At 37.1% G+C, this 16294-nt stretch overlaps 1 protein-coding gene across 1 annotated transcript in view; it reads right to left on the bottom strand.

Moving 5' to 3' along the window:
- Positions 1 to 16294, bottom strand: part of LOC139714288 (guanine nucleotide-binding protein subunit beta-like) — a 61305-nt gene that overhangs the window by 26483 nt on the left and 18528 nt on the right. Inside the window, 1 exon segment of the mRNA XM_071626006.1 lies at positions 8184 to 8267. Within this exon segment, the coding sequence (XP_071482107.1) occupies positions 8184 to 8243 (60 nt within the window). The 5' untranslated portion in view covers positions 8244 to 8267.

The following is a 16294-nucleotide window of genomic DNA, read 5'->3' as shown; positions in this document are numbered from 1 at the left end:
ACAGGGATACACAAATAGAAATTGTGCAAAAAATGATGAAATAAAAAGGAAAATTACTTGACTGGGCATGCAGTGGAACTAATCTGATATATCAATTAATAATGAACTACCAGTATACTTGAAGAATATCCCGTACCAGTTTGATTTGCGAGAATATTAAGTGGAAAAGTGATAAAACCAGCTTTCCAGGAGGGTATAGCTTTAAACACTTTCACATGACACAGCTCTGATTTATTATTTTGCACATATTTTCGATGATATGACTTTTGTCTTATGTTTTATCACTAGTTAAATTTCATGTCAGTGCTTAATGAAAACATGTGTTCAGTCCACCTAACAATATGTAAAGAGTTCAAAATATATCTTCAGACTGCTCCAAAAGACAGCGGCTTCAAACCTTGATCCTCAAAGGCACACATGCACCTGTGAAATTCTTTAGTCCATCCATAGAAAACTGGCAGCTCTCTGAACAATTTAAGCAAGTTGGAACTCCAATTCTTGAAACTCCTTGCTGCAACTGTGCATGCATGCAAAAGGCAATCCCCTTATCAACACCATAATAAAATATGCACTACCATACACACCAAATGAATAGCAATGATAGAGCAATTGATTCATGTCTGCTCAAACAACCCCTTCTCGAGGGCCTCAGTGATGCATGGATACATACATCATCACTGCACAAGTTACCACGCTGGTAATGTAGCGCTTGAAATAGCTTGTCTCTGCCTGAGTAAAGGCATGTTGATATTCTAAGAGCTATTTTGGTTGGCTCCAGCACCCTCACTAGCAGCATTACTGGACTGATACTTCCCCCATGCTTTATTCAGCTTTTCTGAATGGAAAATTAAGAGGTCAGCTTCTGTCTTCTGTATTTCTTTTGCCAATCTCTATACATCAGAAATCTATGTATCAGCCTTCCCCCAATACGTATTTGTCCAGCGCACTTGAAAATCTATGTCAATCCCCGTTCTAACAGAGCCTTTCAAACGTAGAGTTACTGCAGCAACATCCAGGTAATACCATGATAATCTTTTTACACTGCCTGTTAGAACAATTCCCGCAAAATGTTGCTCGGACATAGCTGCAGTAACTTATGCTACATTCTATCCTAGCCAGCAGGGTAATTGCTACGACACTACCCTGACGTTAATGCGACACCCTGGCATCTCTCCTACTAGAACGCAACTGCAGTAAACGCGTCCTTTGATACACTCAACACGCATGCGCAATAGTGAAGACAGAGAATGACTGACACACCGCACACTGATCACATACATGGATTGTGACCACTGATCTCTCAGGGTGTTCAGACGCAAAAAAATTATACTAGACAGTATAGCTATACAATGTATTTATACGTTTGAACGCTAATGAAACGACATATAACGAAACGACGGTCAGAGCATCGTTTTGAACTAGAACTCAATAACGAATCAGCATTCCATCATGTCCATTGTGCTTCTGAACGTATGGCGACCATAGAACGGTATAACTGGGCGGGGCTTAATGGGAGTGCGCACGAAAGGTGACCCCATAGCTGTCACTCATGACCATAACAGTATGCGCAGTGGGAAACTGCACATCTATACGATACGTTTTCCAGAATGGTTGAGATTAGCGTCTGAACAGTCTGTCCGCTAAACGATGATTGTTTATACATCGTTTCTTTATGAAGTTTTGGCATAAACTGGCTTGCGTCTGAACAGGGGGACTATGTAGTTGAGGTCAGTGATTGTGAACATGTTTTGTTTACAGACATGTGACGCTGGCCAGTTGGCGGAGTAGTCACATTGGTGGACACACCCCCTTCACAGAAACCTACCTGGGTTAGGTTTTCAGAGCGTGTCTGTTCAAACGGTACTACTCCTCGCTCTCTCCTGTGGTTTTATTGGAATTTCAGAGGAATTTTGTTCTGCAGATGTTGTCATGATGTTGCAGCAGCAAGGTCTGTTAAAACATGGCTTCAGTCAACCAATTGCCCAAATAGCACGGTCTCAAAGTGAGCCATCATCACACAAAGTTTTTAACCTTCATTGACAGTGCTTAGGTTCATGCATGCCACAATCCACACAATGTAGCAGACGACTTTGGGAACAGCATTGCAACAGTACATGGGAATTAAAAATTGGAAGGCTTCCATTACAATGTACACAAGCATGTACTTTTCACATGTGTCTGCAGTTATTTAAAGATATCTGAGCAGGATTACCAAACACATGAAACATAAATGTCATGGAATAAAACTAGCTGAAACTAGCCCTAATTCAGCATGCCTTGAATGGTTAACATTGATCAAACGGTAGAAATGAACTTTTTCCTTATAAAGTTTATTTCAAACATATTAAAATAAAGTGGCATGACTAACCTAAGCTTCTCTGCATGTGCTCTGGCACATGTTAGCTGGAACAGTAAAAACTTATTTCACGAGATTAACAGAAGGGCTGACTACAACAGACCCAGTCCACAGTACGGACAAAGTTGAACCTTCAAAACAATATCAAAACTAAACATATTGTATAGTGAATTTTTCACAGCCCATCAGGTTGATGTGTGCTTTCTAAACAAACTATGCATTATATGCATTTGTGGTAAACTAACTATTTTTTGTGTGTGGTAAAAACAACATAATTACATCAATTAGGGGCAAGTCCAAGATAAGGTCCCCTCAGAAGGCAAAATTTCATCTTTGCTCAATATTGACATGTTTGGTATCATTTTGAAGCTTATGAGTTGAAGTTTTGATTTCCATGGAGGAAAAAATGATATTATGTAAGTTTATGCAAATTTCAAGGGCTCATTTGCATAAATGTGAAACACAGCGTTACGTATGGGACATTTATAAAAATTCATATTAATTCAAAGGAAAGCAAATGATATTTGATTAATATGTGGACATAAGAAGTTCATCAAATAGTTTAACTTGGTATAAAAATTTAGGGATTATGCAAATGATTATGCGAATTAGCTCATGTCCTATCATGAGATGTCCCATACGTAACAAATTGAGGTCATTTTTTTAGGTTTTTTCTGAAATTGCTAAGGATATTTTAATGCCCTTTTGGAAAGTTCTAATTTATTGTTTAGAGAAATTAAATACCATAGAAAAAAGAAAAAACAGTAAAAGAAATATATTCTATTAGGCATTGAAATAATGTTACGTATGGGACAAATGCGTTACGTATGGGACATCCTCATACATATTGCATGTGAATGCATGTAGCTAGCTGGGACGGTCTCTCAGTACACAAATGGTCAATCATCCTGAAGAAAGCATCCCAACATTGTAGCTACTTTTTGAGTTTTAGACACTTGAAACAATGCATGTACTTGACTGAACAATTTTCAGAAAGGGGGAGGGGAAAATGGCAAAATACACAATGAAAAATCAGCATTAAAGGGATGGTATGGTTTTTGTAGATATGGGGATTCAGTTTTCAACATTTAATGAGATGATTGGAAACAAATTATATGAATTACTAAAGAGCATACAATCCTAAGACTAGAGGAATTCAAAGTTTATGTGACGGAGATCCAATTTGAAATGGTTGTGATATATACAAAAAATATATAAAGTAAAATGATTCCTTTTTATTGCAAGTGATACACAAATTGTCCTTATTCAGTTTCAATAGTTAGCCACGACAAAATTCATGGGTATACATACTGAGGTGTGACTCGAATCAATGACCTGACTGCTAGACAGACATCATCTACTCGATCACTGGGGTTCCATGCAGCAGGTATTGCTTATTTATTGAAATTAATATTTCTTGTGTCAAGTCATTTTTTATTGAAACTAAATGGCAACTGCCCTTCATCAATGGAAGTAAACACTTTGAACTTTTCAATTTTTCAGTAGTAACTATCCTGATAAAAATAGGGCATACATACTCAGGTTGGTCATACAAAATACAGAATATGATTAGATATGATTATGATGGTATGGGGAATATTGTTCCCTTGTCAATCTGGAACAGCATTTGAGTAATTTCAACTGATTCTAACTCAATGATTATGCAAAAATTTGTTCATATATTATTTTGCAAAATACCCATATAAACTTGGTTCTCTACACACTAAACGAATGGGGGACAAAGGGCATGTATACTCAGGTTGGTCATAAATATATAAAAATATGATTGAATATGATTAAATGATGGTGAATATTCGGGGAATAATGTTTCCTTGACAATCTGGATCAGTATTTGAGTAGTTTCAACTGATTTTACTACAATAATTATGCAAAATACCCATAAACATGGTTCTTCACACACTAAATGAATGGGGGACAAACTGTCCCATACGTAACTGTCCCATACGTAACACGTCATGTCTGTCTTTAATTAGAACCTGTAATTAGAGCTTTTTGCCTAATGACATGAAACTCACCTGTGATAATCTTGAGTGTTGTGACTTTCATCACAGTGAGTTACAAGTTGTAGAATGAAATACTTTCAGAGAGTTTTGAGGTTGAAAAAAATGTTCAAAAAAACAAAAGTTTTCTGGTCCCATACGTAACGGCACATATTTTCTCTTCTAGGATATAATTGTCATGGTCATTTTTCTCAATTTTTTACATGTTTATACTTCTCCTAGATATCAATCACCATGATGAAGTTCAATATGATCAAAGGCCATTAACACTATTTTTCAGGTCATAAAAGTCTCTGAATGTCCCATACGTAACGCGCGCATTATCTTGGACTTGCCCTTAGTTTATTAACATCAAATTGCCATAGAACATATATATATTTTGTTTGTTTGTTTGTTTGTTTGTTTGTTTGTTTGTTTGTGGTCAAGAGAGTACTGGGTATTGCTTAGATCCATTTCCTGATTCAATTCAAAAAGTTTACTGAGGAGATCTCTATCCATATTCCCATTTCATCTCCCTGAACACTGTCAAATTGTTCCACCACTGGTCACAGTAAGTACTGTTCCCTGTACTAAAGGTTGCTCTCCTACGCTTTTAAAATCATTTTAGAAGTCATCAATTTTGAAGTATAAAAATGTATCATCAGTTATGCACTTTGTTGGAAATTCAAACTTATTATACAAATATTAGAAGCTGAAATGGTAGATAAATCCTCTCATTTAAGTTGAAATGCAAAGATAATCATCAGTGACTTGTAATTGCTGATTGGGTATAATACTTACGCCTGCTACATAATTCTAGCCCGCTGGTCTAACCGCCAAGTATTTTAGTAAATGATATTTTCAACAGAGGTTCTCACATTTACTTGCGAAATTATATAAACCATATTAACCTGTTTCCCCCACAATTCTCCGAGAGCCTATAATGCCCCTTCACAAGATTATTTTTACAGGTCCACAGAGAACAGACAAGTTGGTAATCAACCTGTGCAAAAGCAGTCAAGCAATACATGTATTCCCTTTCCAAGGTCAACTACATACATGTGCCATCGAACAAAGAAAATATCGATCGGGCGCGAGGTATGAATAAAGTGAGCGCTGATGGGCTCACAAACTAATTTGTAATACACAAACGAGGCACCTGAATGGGGTCAGCGAAAGCAAAAATCTACTGAGCTCAGCTTTGATCGCTATGTACATCTTCATGCAAGTTTTATACCAAACAAAGCGCACACTACACAGATTCTGATGAAAGTCGCCCCCCACAAGTATCTTTGACCAACTGTTGCATATAGAGGCCTGGCAGTGGAGCTTCAGTTGTACAAGTGTAGCGTGCATGCTTTGCAAAATAAACGTAGCATGTTTGGAAGCCAGTACATAACTTTGTGGGGGACAACACAAAATGGAGATTAGACAGTTATGGAAGAATTCATACTAACATTTTAATAAAATAGCAAGTAGTACAGCTGAGCTCAATAGAAATACTGCCCTACTCGAAAGGCAAGTTGTATTCATTTTGCTTTAAATATTCATGTTCATTGTCCAGGAATCATATAAGTGGAAGCAAGAAATGTTTTCCTTTAATCCGCCAACTATATTTACGTGCAAACGGTACCATGCCCCCACAGAAGCAATCAAAGCTGTCCCCCACCCAAAAGTTTGCAATGATCTCAGGTAAGAGTCTGCAAGGATGCGTGAAATGATAATTTCGTGATGAATTTGTCTTGTTGACAAGTGACGTCGATTTTGTAAACAAAATTACAATTTCATGATGAAATTGGTATTTTGTTTACAAAATTGTCACATAATGACGAAATTGTAATTTCATCAAGGAAATTGACATTGTCACTTATCAACAGAAGACATTTTCTTTTTTTTTTAAAGAGACCATGCGACACTTGACACCCCATACTTAAAGGACAAGTTCACCTTCATAAACATAAGGATTGAGAGAATGTAGCAATATTAGTAGAACACATCATTGAAAATTTGAGGAAAATCAGACAATCCGTTCAAAAGTTATGAATTTTTGAAGTTTTTGTGCAGTACCCGCTGGATGAGAAGACTACTGCAGTGTATGAATAACTTAGATGTCACATGCGTACAACAATATAAGGAAAATATAAAGAGAATTTCACAAAATTCCATCTTTTGAAAAAAGTACACATTCCCCTGAGTTGTTACTGACAAATGTTATGGGTAATATTATTCCCCCTGCATTTAGAAAGAGGCAAGTCAAGTTCACTTTTATTATGCGAAAAAAGTGAAAATATGTTGAATTTTCTTTTACATTTTCTTTATACTGTTGTACGCATATGACTCACAAGCTGTAGTAGTCTCCTCATCCAGCGGTTCCAACACAAAAATTTTAAAAAATTCATAACTTTTGCATCGATTGTGCAATTTTCCTCAAACTTTCACTGATGTGTTCTACTAATATTGTTGCATTTTCTCAATCCTTATGTTTATGAAGGTGAACTTGTCCTGTAACTATGAGCTTATCCTCAAAGTTAAGGATCATTGTCTGAATGTGACTATTGGTTCTCTCTTGAAATGAATCCCTTCACAGAAACGATGTAAACATAAGACCCAGAGGTCTCGCACTGAGTATCGCATGTTCACCTTTCACGCATCCTTGCAGACTCTTACCTGAGATCATTGCAAACTTTTGGGTGGGGGACAGCTTTGATTGCTTCTGTGGGGGAATGGTATCCATTTGCATATTCCATCGCACTGGTAAAAAATACCTGCCAAGTACACCGTACTTAGACAGTTTGACTATGCATTTTTTTTTTTCAGACTTAAATGTAAAAAACTGCTCCCCCCCCCCCCCATTCAATCCTGCCCAACCCATGACGCTACCAGGAAAAACTTTGAAACAACATTTTTTTTGTTTTTGTTTTTGTTTTTTTAAATAGGGGGTTGTGGGATCAATGTGTTAAGAACATAAATTGTCACCCTTGTGACAAGGCACTGGGTTTGGTGACAAATTTGACCATGTGTTTGTCTACTCCCCCCCCCCCCCCCCAAAAAAAAAAGAAAATCACTAGATCTGCCATGACCAAAGTAGAAACTAGTAACCAATCTTGACAGTAGCCAATCGAGGCACTAACTTAGCTTATCTCTTCTGGTTCTCGATAGAAGATTCATAAAAGGGTTTCTTCAATTTGGGGGCTTTACATCCCTGGATCCGCCATGAATAAATGTGAAACTAACTCATAGTATTAATTTAGCTCCATCACTTCTGGTTCTACAGAAGAAGATTTTTAAAGATTCTTTTTTTTTTGCCCCCCCCCCCCCCCCCCCCCTCCTTGCAGGGCATGATGCCCATTCTAACAAACTGAGATCCTATCCCCCTAGGGATGCTACCTGCCATGTTTGGTGAAAATCTGTAATGGGGTTTTCAAGAAGATGAAGAAAATGTAAAAAGTTTATGCACGACACATGCTGGACAATGAGTGATCGCAATAGCTCATTTGAGCCAGGTGAGCTAAAAGAAAAACCCTGTTGATATAAAAAATAAAATAAAATGCTATATTCTAATATCTGCATTTAATGCATTAAGCCAAAATATTAAAAGTACGTATGTTGAAAGTGGATTGGGGTTACGATGGGGCAAACTTACCAAACAAAAGAATGCTCTCATAAATATCAGTCTTAGAGCACATTACAGATTCAATATTTTCATGGTTTTATGACATCCCATTCACTTTTTATTTTAAAGGTTAAGCATACAAGACATGTTGTACAAAACAGAAACACATATATTCACATGCTTACAAAAATAAAGTAAAAATGCATATACTCACCCTGATGTGATTTTTTAAGGTTTCGGCTTCTTGCCGTAGAGAGTCTAATTCACTTGCCATTGTTTACCTAATTAAAACACAAACCTGTATCAGCAAAGAGAACACAGAGAAAATGAAAGACTAATTAGTTTCGAACATGAGCAGCCAAAAATAAAAATAAAAAATAAATAAATAAATGAATAAAAATCAGTAAATAAATATACAACATGTATATAATCCAGATTGCAGTTAACACTTTCTACTACACTGAATGAAGTGCAATGTTGAACAGCCAAATATATATAGACAGTAAGAGGAAAAGTTCTCAATGTGAGGAAAATGCAAGTTCAGTAATAATATTCGGTTTAACTACATTTCGATCAGCTTTCCAAAAAAAAAACATTTCCTTCAGAGCTCTATCAATTGCAGAAGATCATTTCCAAATTGTATTTCATGCAAATACACAGAGCAACTATATATTTTATATGACATGTACGCAAAACGTAAAGAGAAGAAAAAGAAGAAAAGTATCAAATATTCTGAAAGATCAATTTGTACAATGAATATTCACAGTGCTGCGTGAACAGCTAACATGTACAAGTACACACCACTTCAGTTTGCTCTGGCTGGTATACAGTTTCTGTACTTGCCTTCTGCTATCATCCTGAACTACTTGACAAAAGATGCATGTATTACACTCACTGCCACCAAATTGCACACAAAATAATGCAGAGCAATGCACAGATGAGCTTAGCTGCCTACAAGGCAAATACACTATAATGTACTTCATGCATACTGTACTCTGTACACAGCCCAGCAGACGCTCCACTTCATTCAGACATACGCACACAGCACACATCTGACACATACAATGTATGCAAGATTCAGTATGCCGTCTACAACACAATAAATTTGTCATGTAGAACCAAGGTTAAAATAAGCATGGTGTATTCTAAATGAGATGAAAGTGTCCTCAACCTCCATCCAAATACTGAAAAAAAAAAGTGAAATGGGGAGGGGTATAGTGACAATTAGTGGAGTTTTAGATTTTCCTTAAAAGTTTTTTATTTTTTATTTTTAGTGAAGTCAGCAGTCTATGGATAATTTCTACAAAATACAACCATCTTGGTCACACTATTGAAGAGTGTTTTGAGCTGTATTCATCTTTATCTTGTATTATCACATTGATATCCATCTTTTCAAACATGTTCTATAACACTCACAACAGATCACAAAGAATGACAAGTTTCCTCTGCTCCCTCTAACATATGAGAAATTGCTTCCTTTAATTTGATTTCACTTGTTTCTGCGTAAGTATATACAAATGTACATTATGAGTTTATCTTTCTTCCATCAACAGAGAATAGTATTTAAAGATAAATCAATAAATGACACAGTAAATACAGAAATATGTGAGGCACTTTTGCGCGTTTACACTGAAATGAAGGCGGCCGAACCACGGCCAAGCCTCGCACTGTAAACGGGGTCTATGTCTGAAAAGGCACATCAGCGAAATAAAACTGAAATGAGGCAAACAGTTCTTTTGTCAGTGACGATGAACGATTCAACAATTGTCCATTGTCCTGAATGTGCTCATCAAGATGCACATAATCAGGTGGCATAAGACCTTTTTACCTTTGACCTCGTCGAGCTTGACCAATATTCAAACTTACATGTAACTGGCACCTTCAGATGATGTACATGTAGTGTGAATTTGGTAGTCATACAATGTAGCTCAAAGCTGTGGAGAGTTACTGAGAGTATGCAACAATACTGGAGTAGAATGCTTATCAGGTAAAGTTCATTGACTATTTGACCTTTGAACTTGTTAAGACTTCACCAATATTCAAACTTGACTGGCTTCGCTAGGCGATGCACCCGTGGTGTGAGTTTCATGGTCATAGCTCAAAGCTGTGAAAAGTTATTGAGAACACACCACAATACTGTGAGTACAGTGCTTACTACTGTAAATCAGTGAAAGTTCATTGACCCTCAATGTGACCTTTGAACTTCTTTAACTTCACCCATATTCGAACTGGACCAGCATTTTTAGGTTATAAATGTACCTGTGGTGAGAGTTTGGTGGTCATACAAGTAGCTCAAAGCTGTAGAAAGTTAAATGTACTGTTTACGACTGAGAGCAGTGATTTAAAAATATCACACTGATGCATACATGTATGTGTAGGTCAGTTGTATTACAAAACATCCTACCATATAAAAATTTTGCAATAAAGCCCAGAATATAGGGAGATTTTACTAATTTTCTCACTAAATCATAACTGTAGAAAGTTTAGTCTAGAAACAATTCTATTATAACTATTGTTCACATTTTTTGTATTTAACAATACTTAGCATTGATCATACTGATTAACTTTTTTACCCTGGTTCTTTCTATCCCTAACTCCCATTTTAGAACTATTTTGAAGCGCTAAAGCTGGGTTTTTGTTTCATCTGCAAATGGTAAACAATGCCTTTAATCTGAGAGTACACCAAATTGATGATGATGCAGATGATGATGGAAAAGTGACACCTACGTGTACATTGTATGTGTATGCGTATGTCTTGCCTCTGCTACGCAGGAGAGACAGAAGATTGACATCAGGAAATACTGCAGGTCACAATGATTTTGAGTAACTGGGGAAATTTCTACTAATCATGTAATCCGGTAATTTTTACTTTTATATCATTTCAACTTTGTCTCGGCAATGTTGTGCTAAAAAAGAAATGTAACATTGTAAGAAGCCTTTTGTTTACTTTAATAATTTGAACATATTTTGATTTTATCTAAAATACCTGTAACTCTCCTGTTCATGCTGTCTTTGATAGCCTGAAATCCCAGTTATATTTTCTCAGTGATAAAATTAAGACTCGCGGCCCACCTATGTACATGTACACATGTAAGCATGTACCTCAACAACATTTTCACAACTACCCAACCAAATACTATAAATGCTCGGTCAAAACACCACTGTATAAAATATGTTACTCCTTGAACTTTTCTTCAGATTACAATGTAAGAAAGTTTAGACTTTGGCTTTCACTTGTTACCTCTGATCTGACTGACCGCACTGTTCATATGGCAAACTATTGTTTTTTCATATCTTTGCTTTTATAATTTTATAACAAATCAATACACACCATAGACTGAACAACATTAAAGCCATGCCTTTCCTTTTACTGCCCTGGAAGGCAGTTGCTGTTAATAAAGAAAATATGTTGCAATTCATTAAAAAAAAAAGATACACACACGCCTACCACATGACCTAACGGACCTCGAAACATTTGGTATAATTTGTCTACTACTGTTATCTCAGGGTTTGAAGGTGCATTAAAACTGTTGCCATGTAATTTGATATATTGAATATTGAATATTGAACAGATCAGTTTGTCTCTTCAAAGATCCATGATCCACACAAAATGTATCATTCCTTGTCAACATCAAATGGGTGTCCTGTAAGTACTGTAACAACAGCCTGCCAGCCTAATTTTGTGGCTTTGCACAAGGAAAATACCCATCTTGTCTGAAAAGAGGAAGACATGGCAGTAATAGCTCAACTTTCAGCATCAGCTGACCATTAGTAGAACACTTGTTATCACTTGTTACCCTAGTACTTTGTCTAGAATAGCTTGGCATACAACATGTACCACATATGTATTACCTCTATTCGACAGTCACAAATAGACTAGTTCCTAATTCCACTTTGCGTATAATGAACAGAAAAAGGTCATTTGCACCAACAGGCATGTTGGTTTGTAATTTCACTGAAATATTAAAGCATCTGTGATGTGATGATTATTCATGTGCTCCTTACAAATAATGCTTTCCAGCAAAATCCACCAGACAGTAAGCCTGGTATTTGGCAGCACTAACAGAAAAAAAATAAAAAAAAATCTTCATACATTCAGGGCAAAACAATGAAATATACATGCTTCTGAAGTGTTAACCGACAGATTATTCTGGTCACCTGCTCTGTGCAAATCTATTCTTTGTTTGATCATGACGTCCATTGTTACGTCAGGCAAGCTCAAGCATTACACTTCCAGAAAAAGTGAAGTGCCTAGAACTAAGAAAAAAGGTCATTTGTACCAATGTACACATAATAAGCTTATTACAAACTAGCTTATTCAAAGCTTTAAAAAAAAAAGAAATACTAGACAACTCTGATGAAATACACAAATGACAATCTTTCAATATTATGTTTTCTGTGATATATTTTTGGATTTTCAATAATTCAATGAACATACAAAATGATGAAACCTTGAGAAGACTGCTTGGCAGTCAATAATAAAAAAAAAAGACAGAAAAAAAAGACAGAAACTACCAACAACAACAAAAAAACATCACAGAATTCCATCCCTAAGGAATGACTGACCTAACTCCTGCATGATGATATCTATAACCACTTTATTAAACATGTTTCACAGTGCACAACATTGAAGCAAATACATTGCCACAATTAGATTATTAATAAACACAGCATACATATTGCTTTGATAACAAATGGCCTTTAACTTTTCACATAGATTTCACTGACAACATCTGCCTATGAGGTAAATCAAGGGTTCAATTGGTGACAATACACAATGAATATCAAGGCTACATGTAGATGAAATGGACACCCTGCCATACACTGTACCTTTGTTGTAAACTGTGTACAAAAGTGTAAATATTGCTTGAATTCTTTATAAGGACCTGTAGAGTTTCAGGACAGTATGTAAGATTATCCTTTTGCAGGAAGAATGAAGTGACTTTGGGGAAATTTCTCTAAAACGATCACATATCATTCCAGGGGGAAAGAATGCTTGTTTTCTATTTCCGCTGAAATGCAATAAAGAAATCATGTCAATCCAACTAAGTTCCCAGTAAGTAGTAACATAAAATTTCAATATTCTTTGTAAAATGTCACAATTCATACATCAATAGCTACAAATGTTATATGTGGGGTCTAGGGCAATTACCCCAGACCCTTCCCCTGGCCCTTATCCTAATCCTAACCCTGAACCTAATCCTAACCAAAACTCCAAACTCTAACCCTAACCCTAATCTTTACTCTAACCTTACCACTAACCAGTATTTAGCCGGGGGGGGGGGGGGGGGGGGGGGGGGGGGGGGGGGGTAATTGCCCTGATACCCGTTATACGAGTGCTGAAAATTGAAATGAAGTCATAGGACTCAGGATTCAAAAACAAAAGAAAAGAAATAAAATAATGCAAAGCTCTTCTGGCTTTCAATAAAATTTCATAATTGTTATATTTCATACATGCAAACATATTTCACACAAGCAAACATACATTTGTAGAGCAGAATGCAAATTGCTTGTACATTGGATAATATGAGGTAGAAATTCTGAAAACTGAAACTTAGAAGCACATCATTACTAAACCTTGAAGAACCAACTTCACATTATCAGCTCTATATTTGCCATGCATTATTTGGCCTACAAACATAATCAAAATAGTGTATTATGACTCATTCTTTTGTACTGTACCTGTCTTCCTATCACCATTCCCAGCTTCACAAACAATACCTTACAGTGTATTAAGTACATGTACTGTAGTACTACGCAAGTCAATGACCAACACCCTAACAAGGACATATAACACAAATCAATTCTGTTGTCTCATTCGATGCGCTGAAAATTCATTCTTTCTCGTTAACACGTTGTACCTTCAGTAAGCATTGTGTATCATTGTCCCCATGACATTCAATGTCATCAACATGTATAGGTACAGTGTAGGTGGTATACCTACCTGTACCAAGTAAGCAACTCCAATGGGACAAACAAACAAACAAACAAACAAACAAACAAACAAACAAACAAACCTATGACCCCGTTTACAGTGGCTGGCTGGCCCAAGGCCTGCCTATGTTGTGGTACTGGGCTTTGCATTTTTGTGCATTTACACTGCCTTGTCGAGCTACACCCAGCAAGTGAATTTTCCTCCCCCCCCCCCCCTTTTCTTTTTTTTTTTGGTGTTATTGTGGCGCTCCTCACATATGTATTCTTTTTTTTTTTTCAGCAATCTCTTCAGTACAGACGATTCAATTGAGTGGGTCTGGCTGCGCATTTGGGTCTACTTGCCTTTACATCAACAAAAGGTGGGCCTTGGGCCGCCCTCACTTTCAGTACCGCATTTCGATTTTCATGTGTTTACAACTGTACCTGTACACCAAAATGAAGGACGGCCTTTTGTCTGTTGTAAACAGGGTCTAAATGATTACTACGTGTAGTTGTGTAGTTGTATAGCAACTGACAGCTCCCTGGCTGCTTCAGCCAGCACACAGCCAGCACACAGTGCCATGGCTGTATGCATTTCAAATAATTAATCACAGTTGCCACAAACCCACTTGTCTGCATACCTGGTTGTTTGCTAGCAAATCAACTCTCATTGTCCAAGTACAATGAATTTGTACTGCCCATCAAGGAGTGTAAAGCACAAATGGGAGGAATATCATTTGTAGTATCTGTATAAATATACCAGGACCACTATACATGTACATGACAAACAAATAAAGACAAGAGCTCAGCAATGCTATAAAATACTCATCACTGTGTATTCAACAATTTAAAACAGAGCGCATATGAAATATTTCAGATTTAGCATTTCAGTTGAAAAGCTACTTCACCTTAGCATAACTCATCAATGTTCGGGGGTACTAAACAATCATTGCAACATCCTGTATATATATGTAAGGCTGGCCACTGGCATGATACTGTAAATATGTAATGTATAGCGTTGCCTCATCATTTGAGATGTCATTACACGTTTATGAGCAAATAAATGTGTCTAAAGTCTGTTGGGATGGCTATGGAATCTTCATACCTTACGGGGACTACTTTCATCTTCTGTAAAATGCTTGTGTATTTAAGTGAATGATGAACTTTGTTACATGTAGGTATTTGAATTATTTCTGACCAAAATACACTATTTAGTCCTGTGTTGTATTGGAACTTTTTCATTTTCCACAGATTTGTACAAACTCTAGTTTCCACTGCCTTTTACCAAAATCAAGAAGTCTGCACAATGGTAACTGCTGAAGGCCAATGGGCGCAACACACACTGCACTTTCAAGTACAACATGATGCGTCATGTGTTTCTGGCATGGTCACAGTAAATAATGTACATTTGATGATGAAATCCTCACATGCCATTTATAAGCAGAAAAAGAATAACTGTTCATCACTGAATCTTCAAAGGTAATGTTCAGAGGAACTTTAGATTTCAGAGCTAAGTCCCTTCAAATTTTGAGCATTACACTGTTAGTTTCGCTAAGCATAAGATTGCTAGGAGTTTTATTGTCATGATCTTGCTGTGCAAATAGGTAGCTCTGACATTACTAGCTGCTCAAGAATGCAGCGCCGCTTAGCAATATCTGTCATGGCTAGGCATACACTTCATATTTTTCTCTGGACATGTGATTTCATTTCTCACAGTGATAAATCAATCACTTTGCAGCGTAAAATGAACCTTTCAGATTAAAAAAAAAATTGACAGTTCACTGCATTTATTTTAGGCCAAAAGAAAGAACAAGAGACCCGGGGGTCACGCGCTCACCTGAGTATCGCAATTTCACAATATCGCAATTTCACCTTCCATGCATTCTTGCACACGCTTACCTGAGAACATTGGAAACTCAGGTCTGCATATATATGGATCCCCCCCCCCCCCTCAACTCCAGGGTGGAGGGGGCAGCCCTGGATCTGCAATGAACAAACTTGGAACTAAAGTCATCAATGTACAAACTCATGGTATCAACTTTGCTTTATCATTTCTGGTTCTAGAGTAGAAGATTTTAAATATTCCTTCATGGGGGGGGGGGGGGGGGGGGGGGCCCCTTGGGGCCCCCAAGAGGGACATGGTGCCCATTTGAAGGAATGGAGATTCTATCCCCCTAGGGATGCTACCTGCTAGGTTTGGTCAAAATTCATCATGAGGTTTTCAAAAAGAAGATGAACATGTACAATTCAGGCCCCATTAGGACCCATCCCCATCCCCTCTCCTGGGTCCCGGGGGGGGGGGGGGGGGGGGGGGGGGGGCACCCCTGATTCCGCCAATCCCATGAACAAACTTGAAACTACAGTCATCAATGTACTAACTCATAGTATTATCTTAGCTCTATCACTTCTGGT

This window comes from Diadema antillarum, unplaced genomic scaffold (genome assembly GCF_040938485.1).
Source record: "Diadema antillarum isolate AM-2024a unplaced genomic scaffold, OU_Dant_1.0 seq00002222_RagTag, whole genome shotgun sequence".
In the NCBI taxonomy this organism is placed as follows: Eukaryota; Metazoa; Echinodermata; class Echinoidea; order Diadematoida; family Diadematidae; genus Diadema; species Diadema antillarum.
This window is presented reverse-complemented; position numbering and strand designations above follow the sequence as displayed.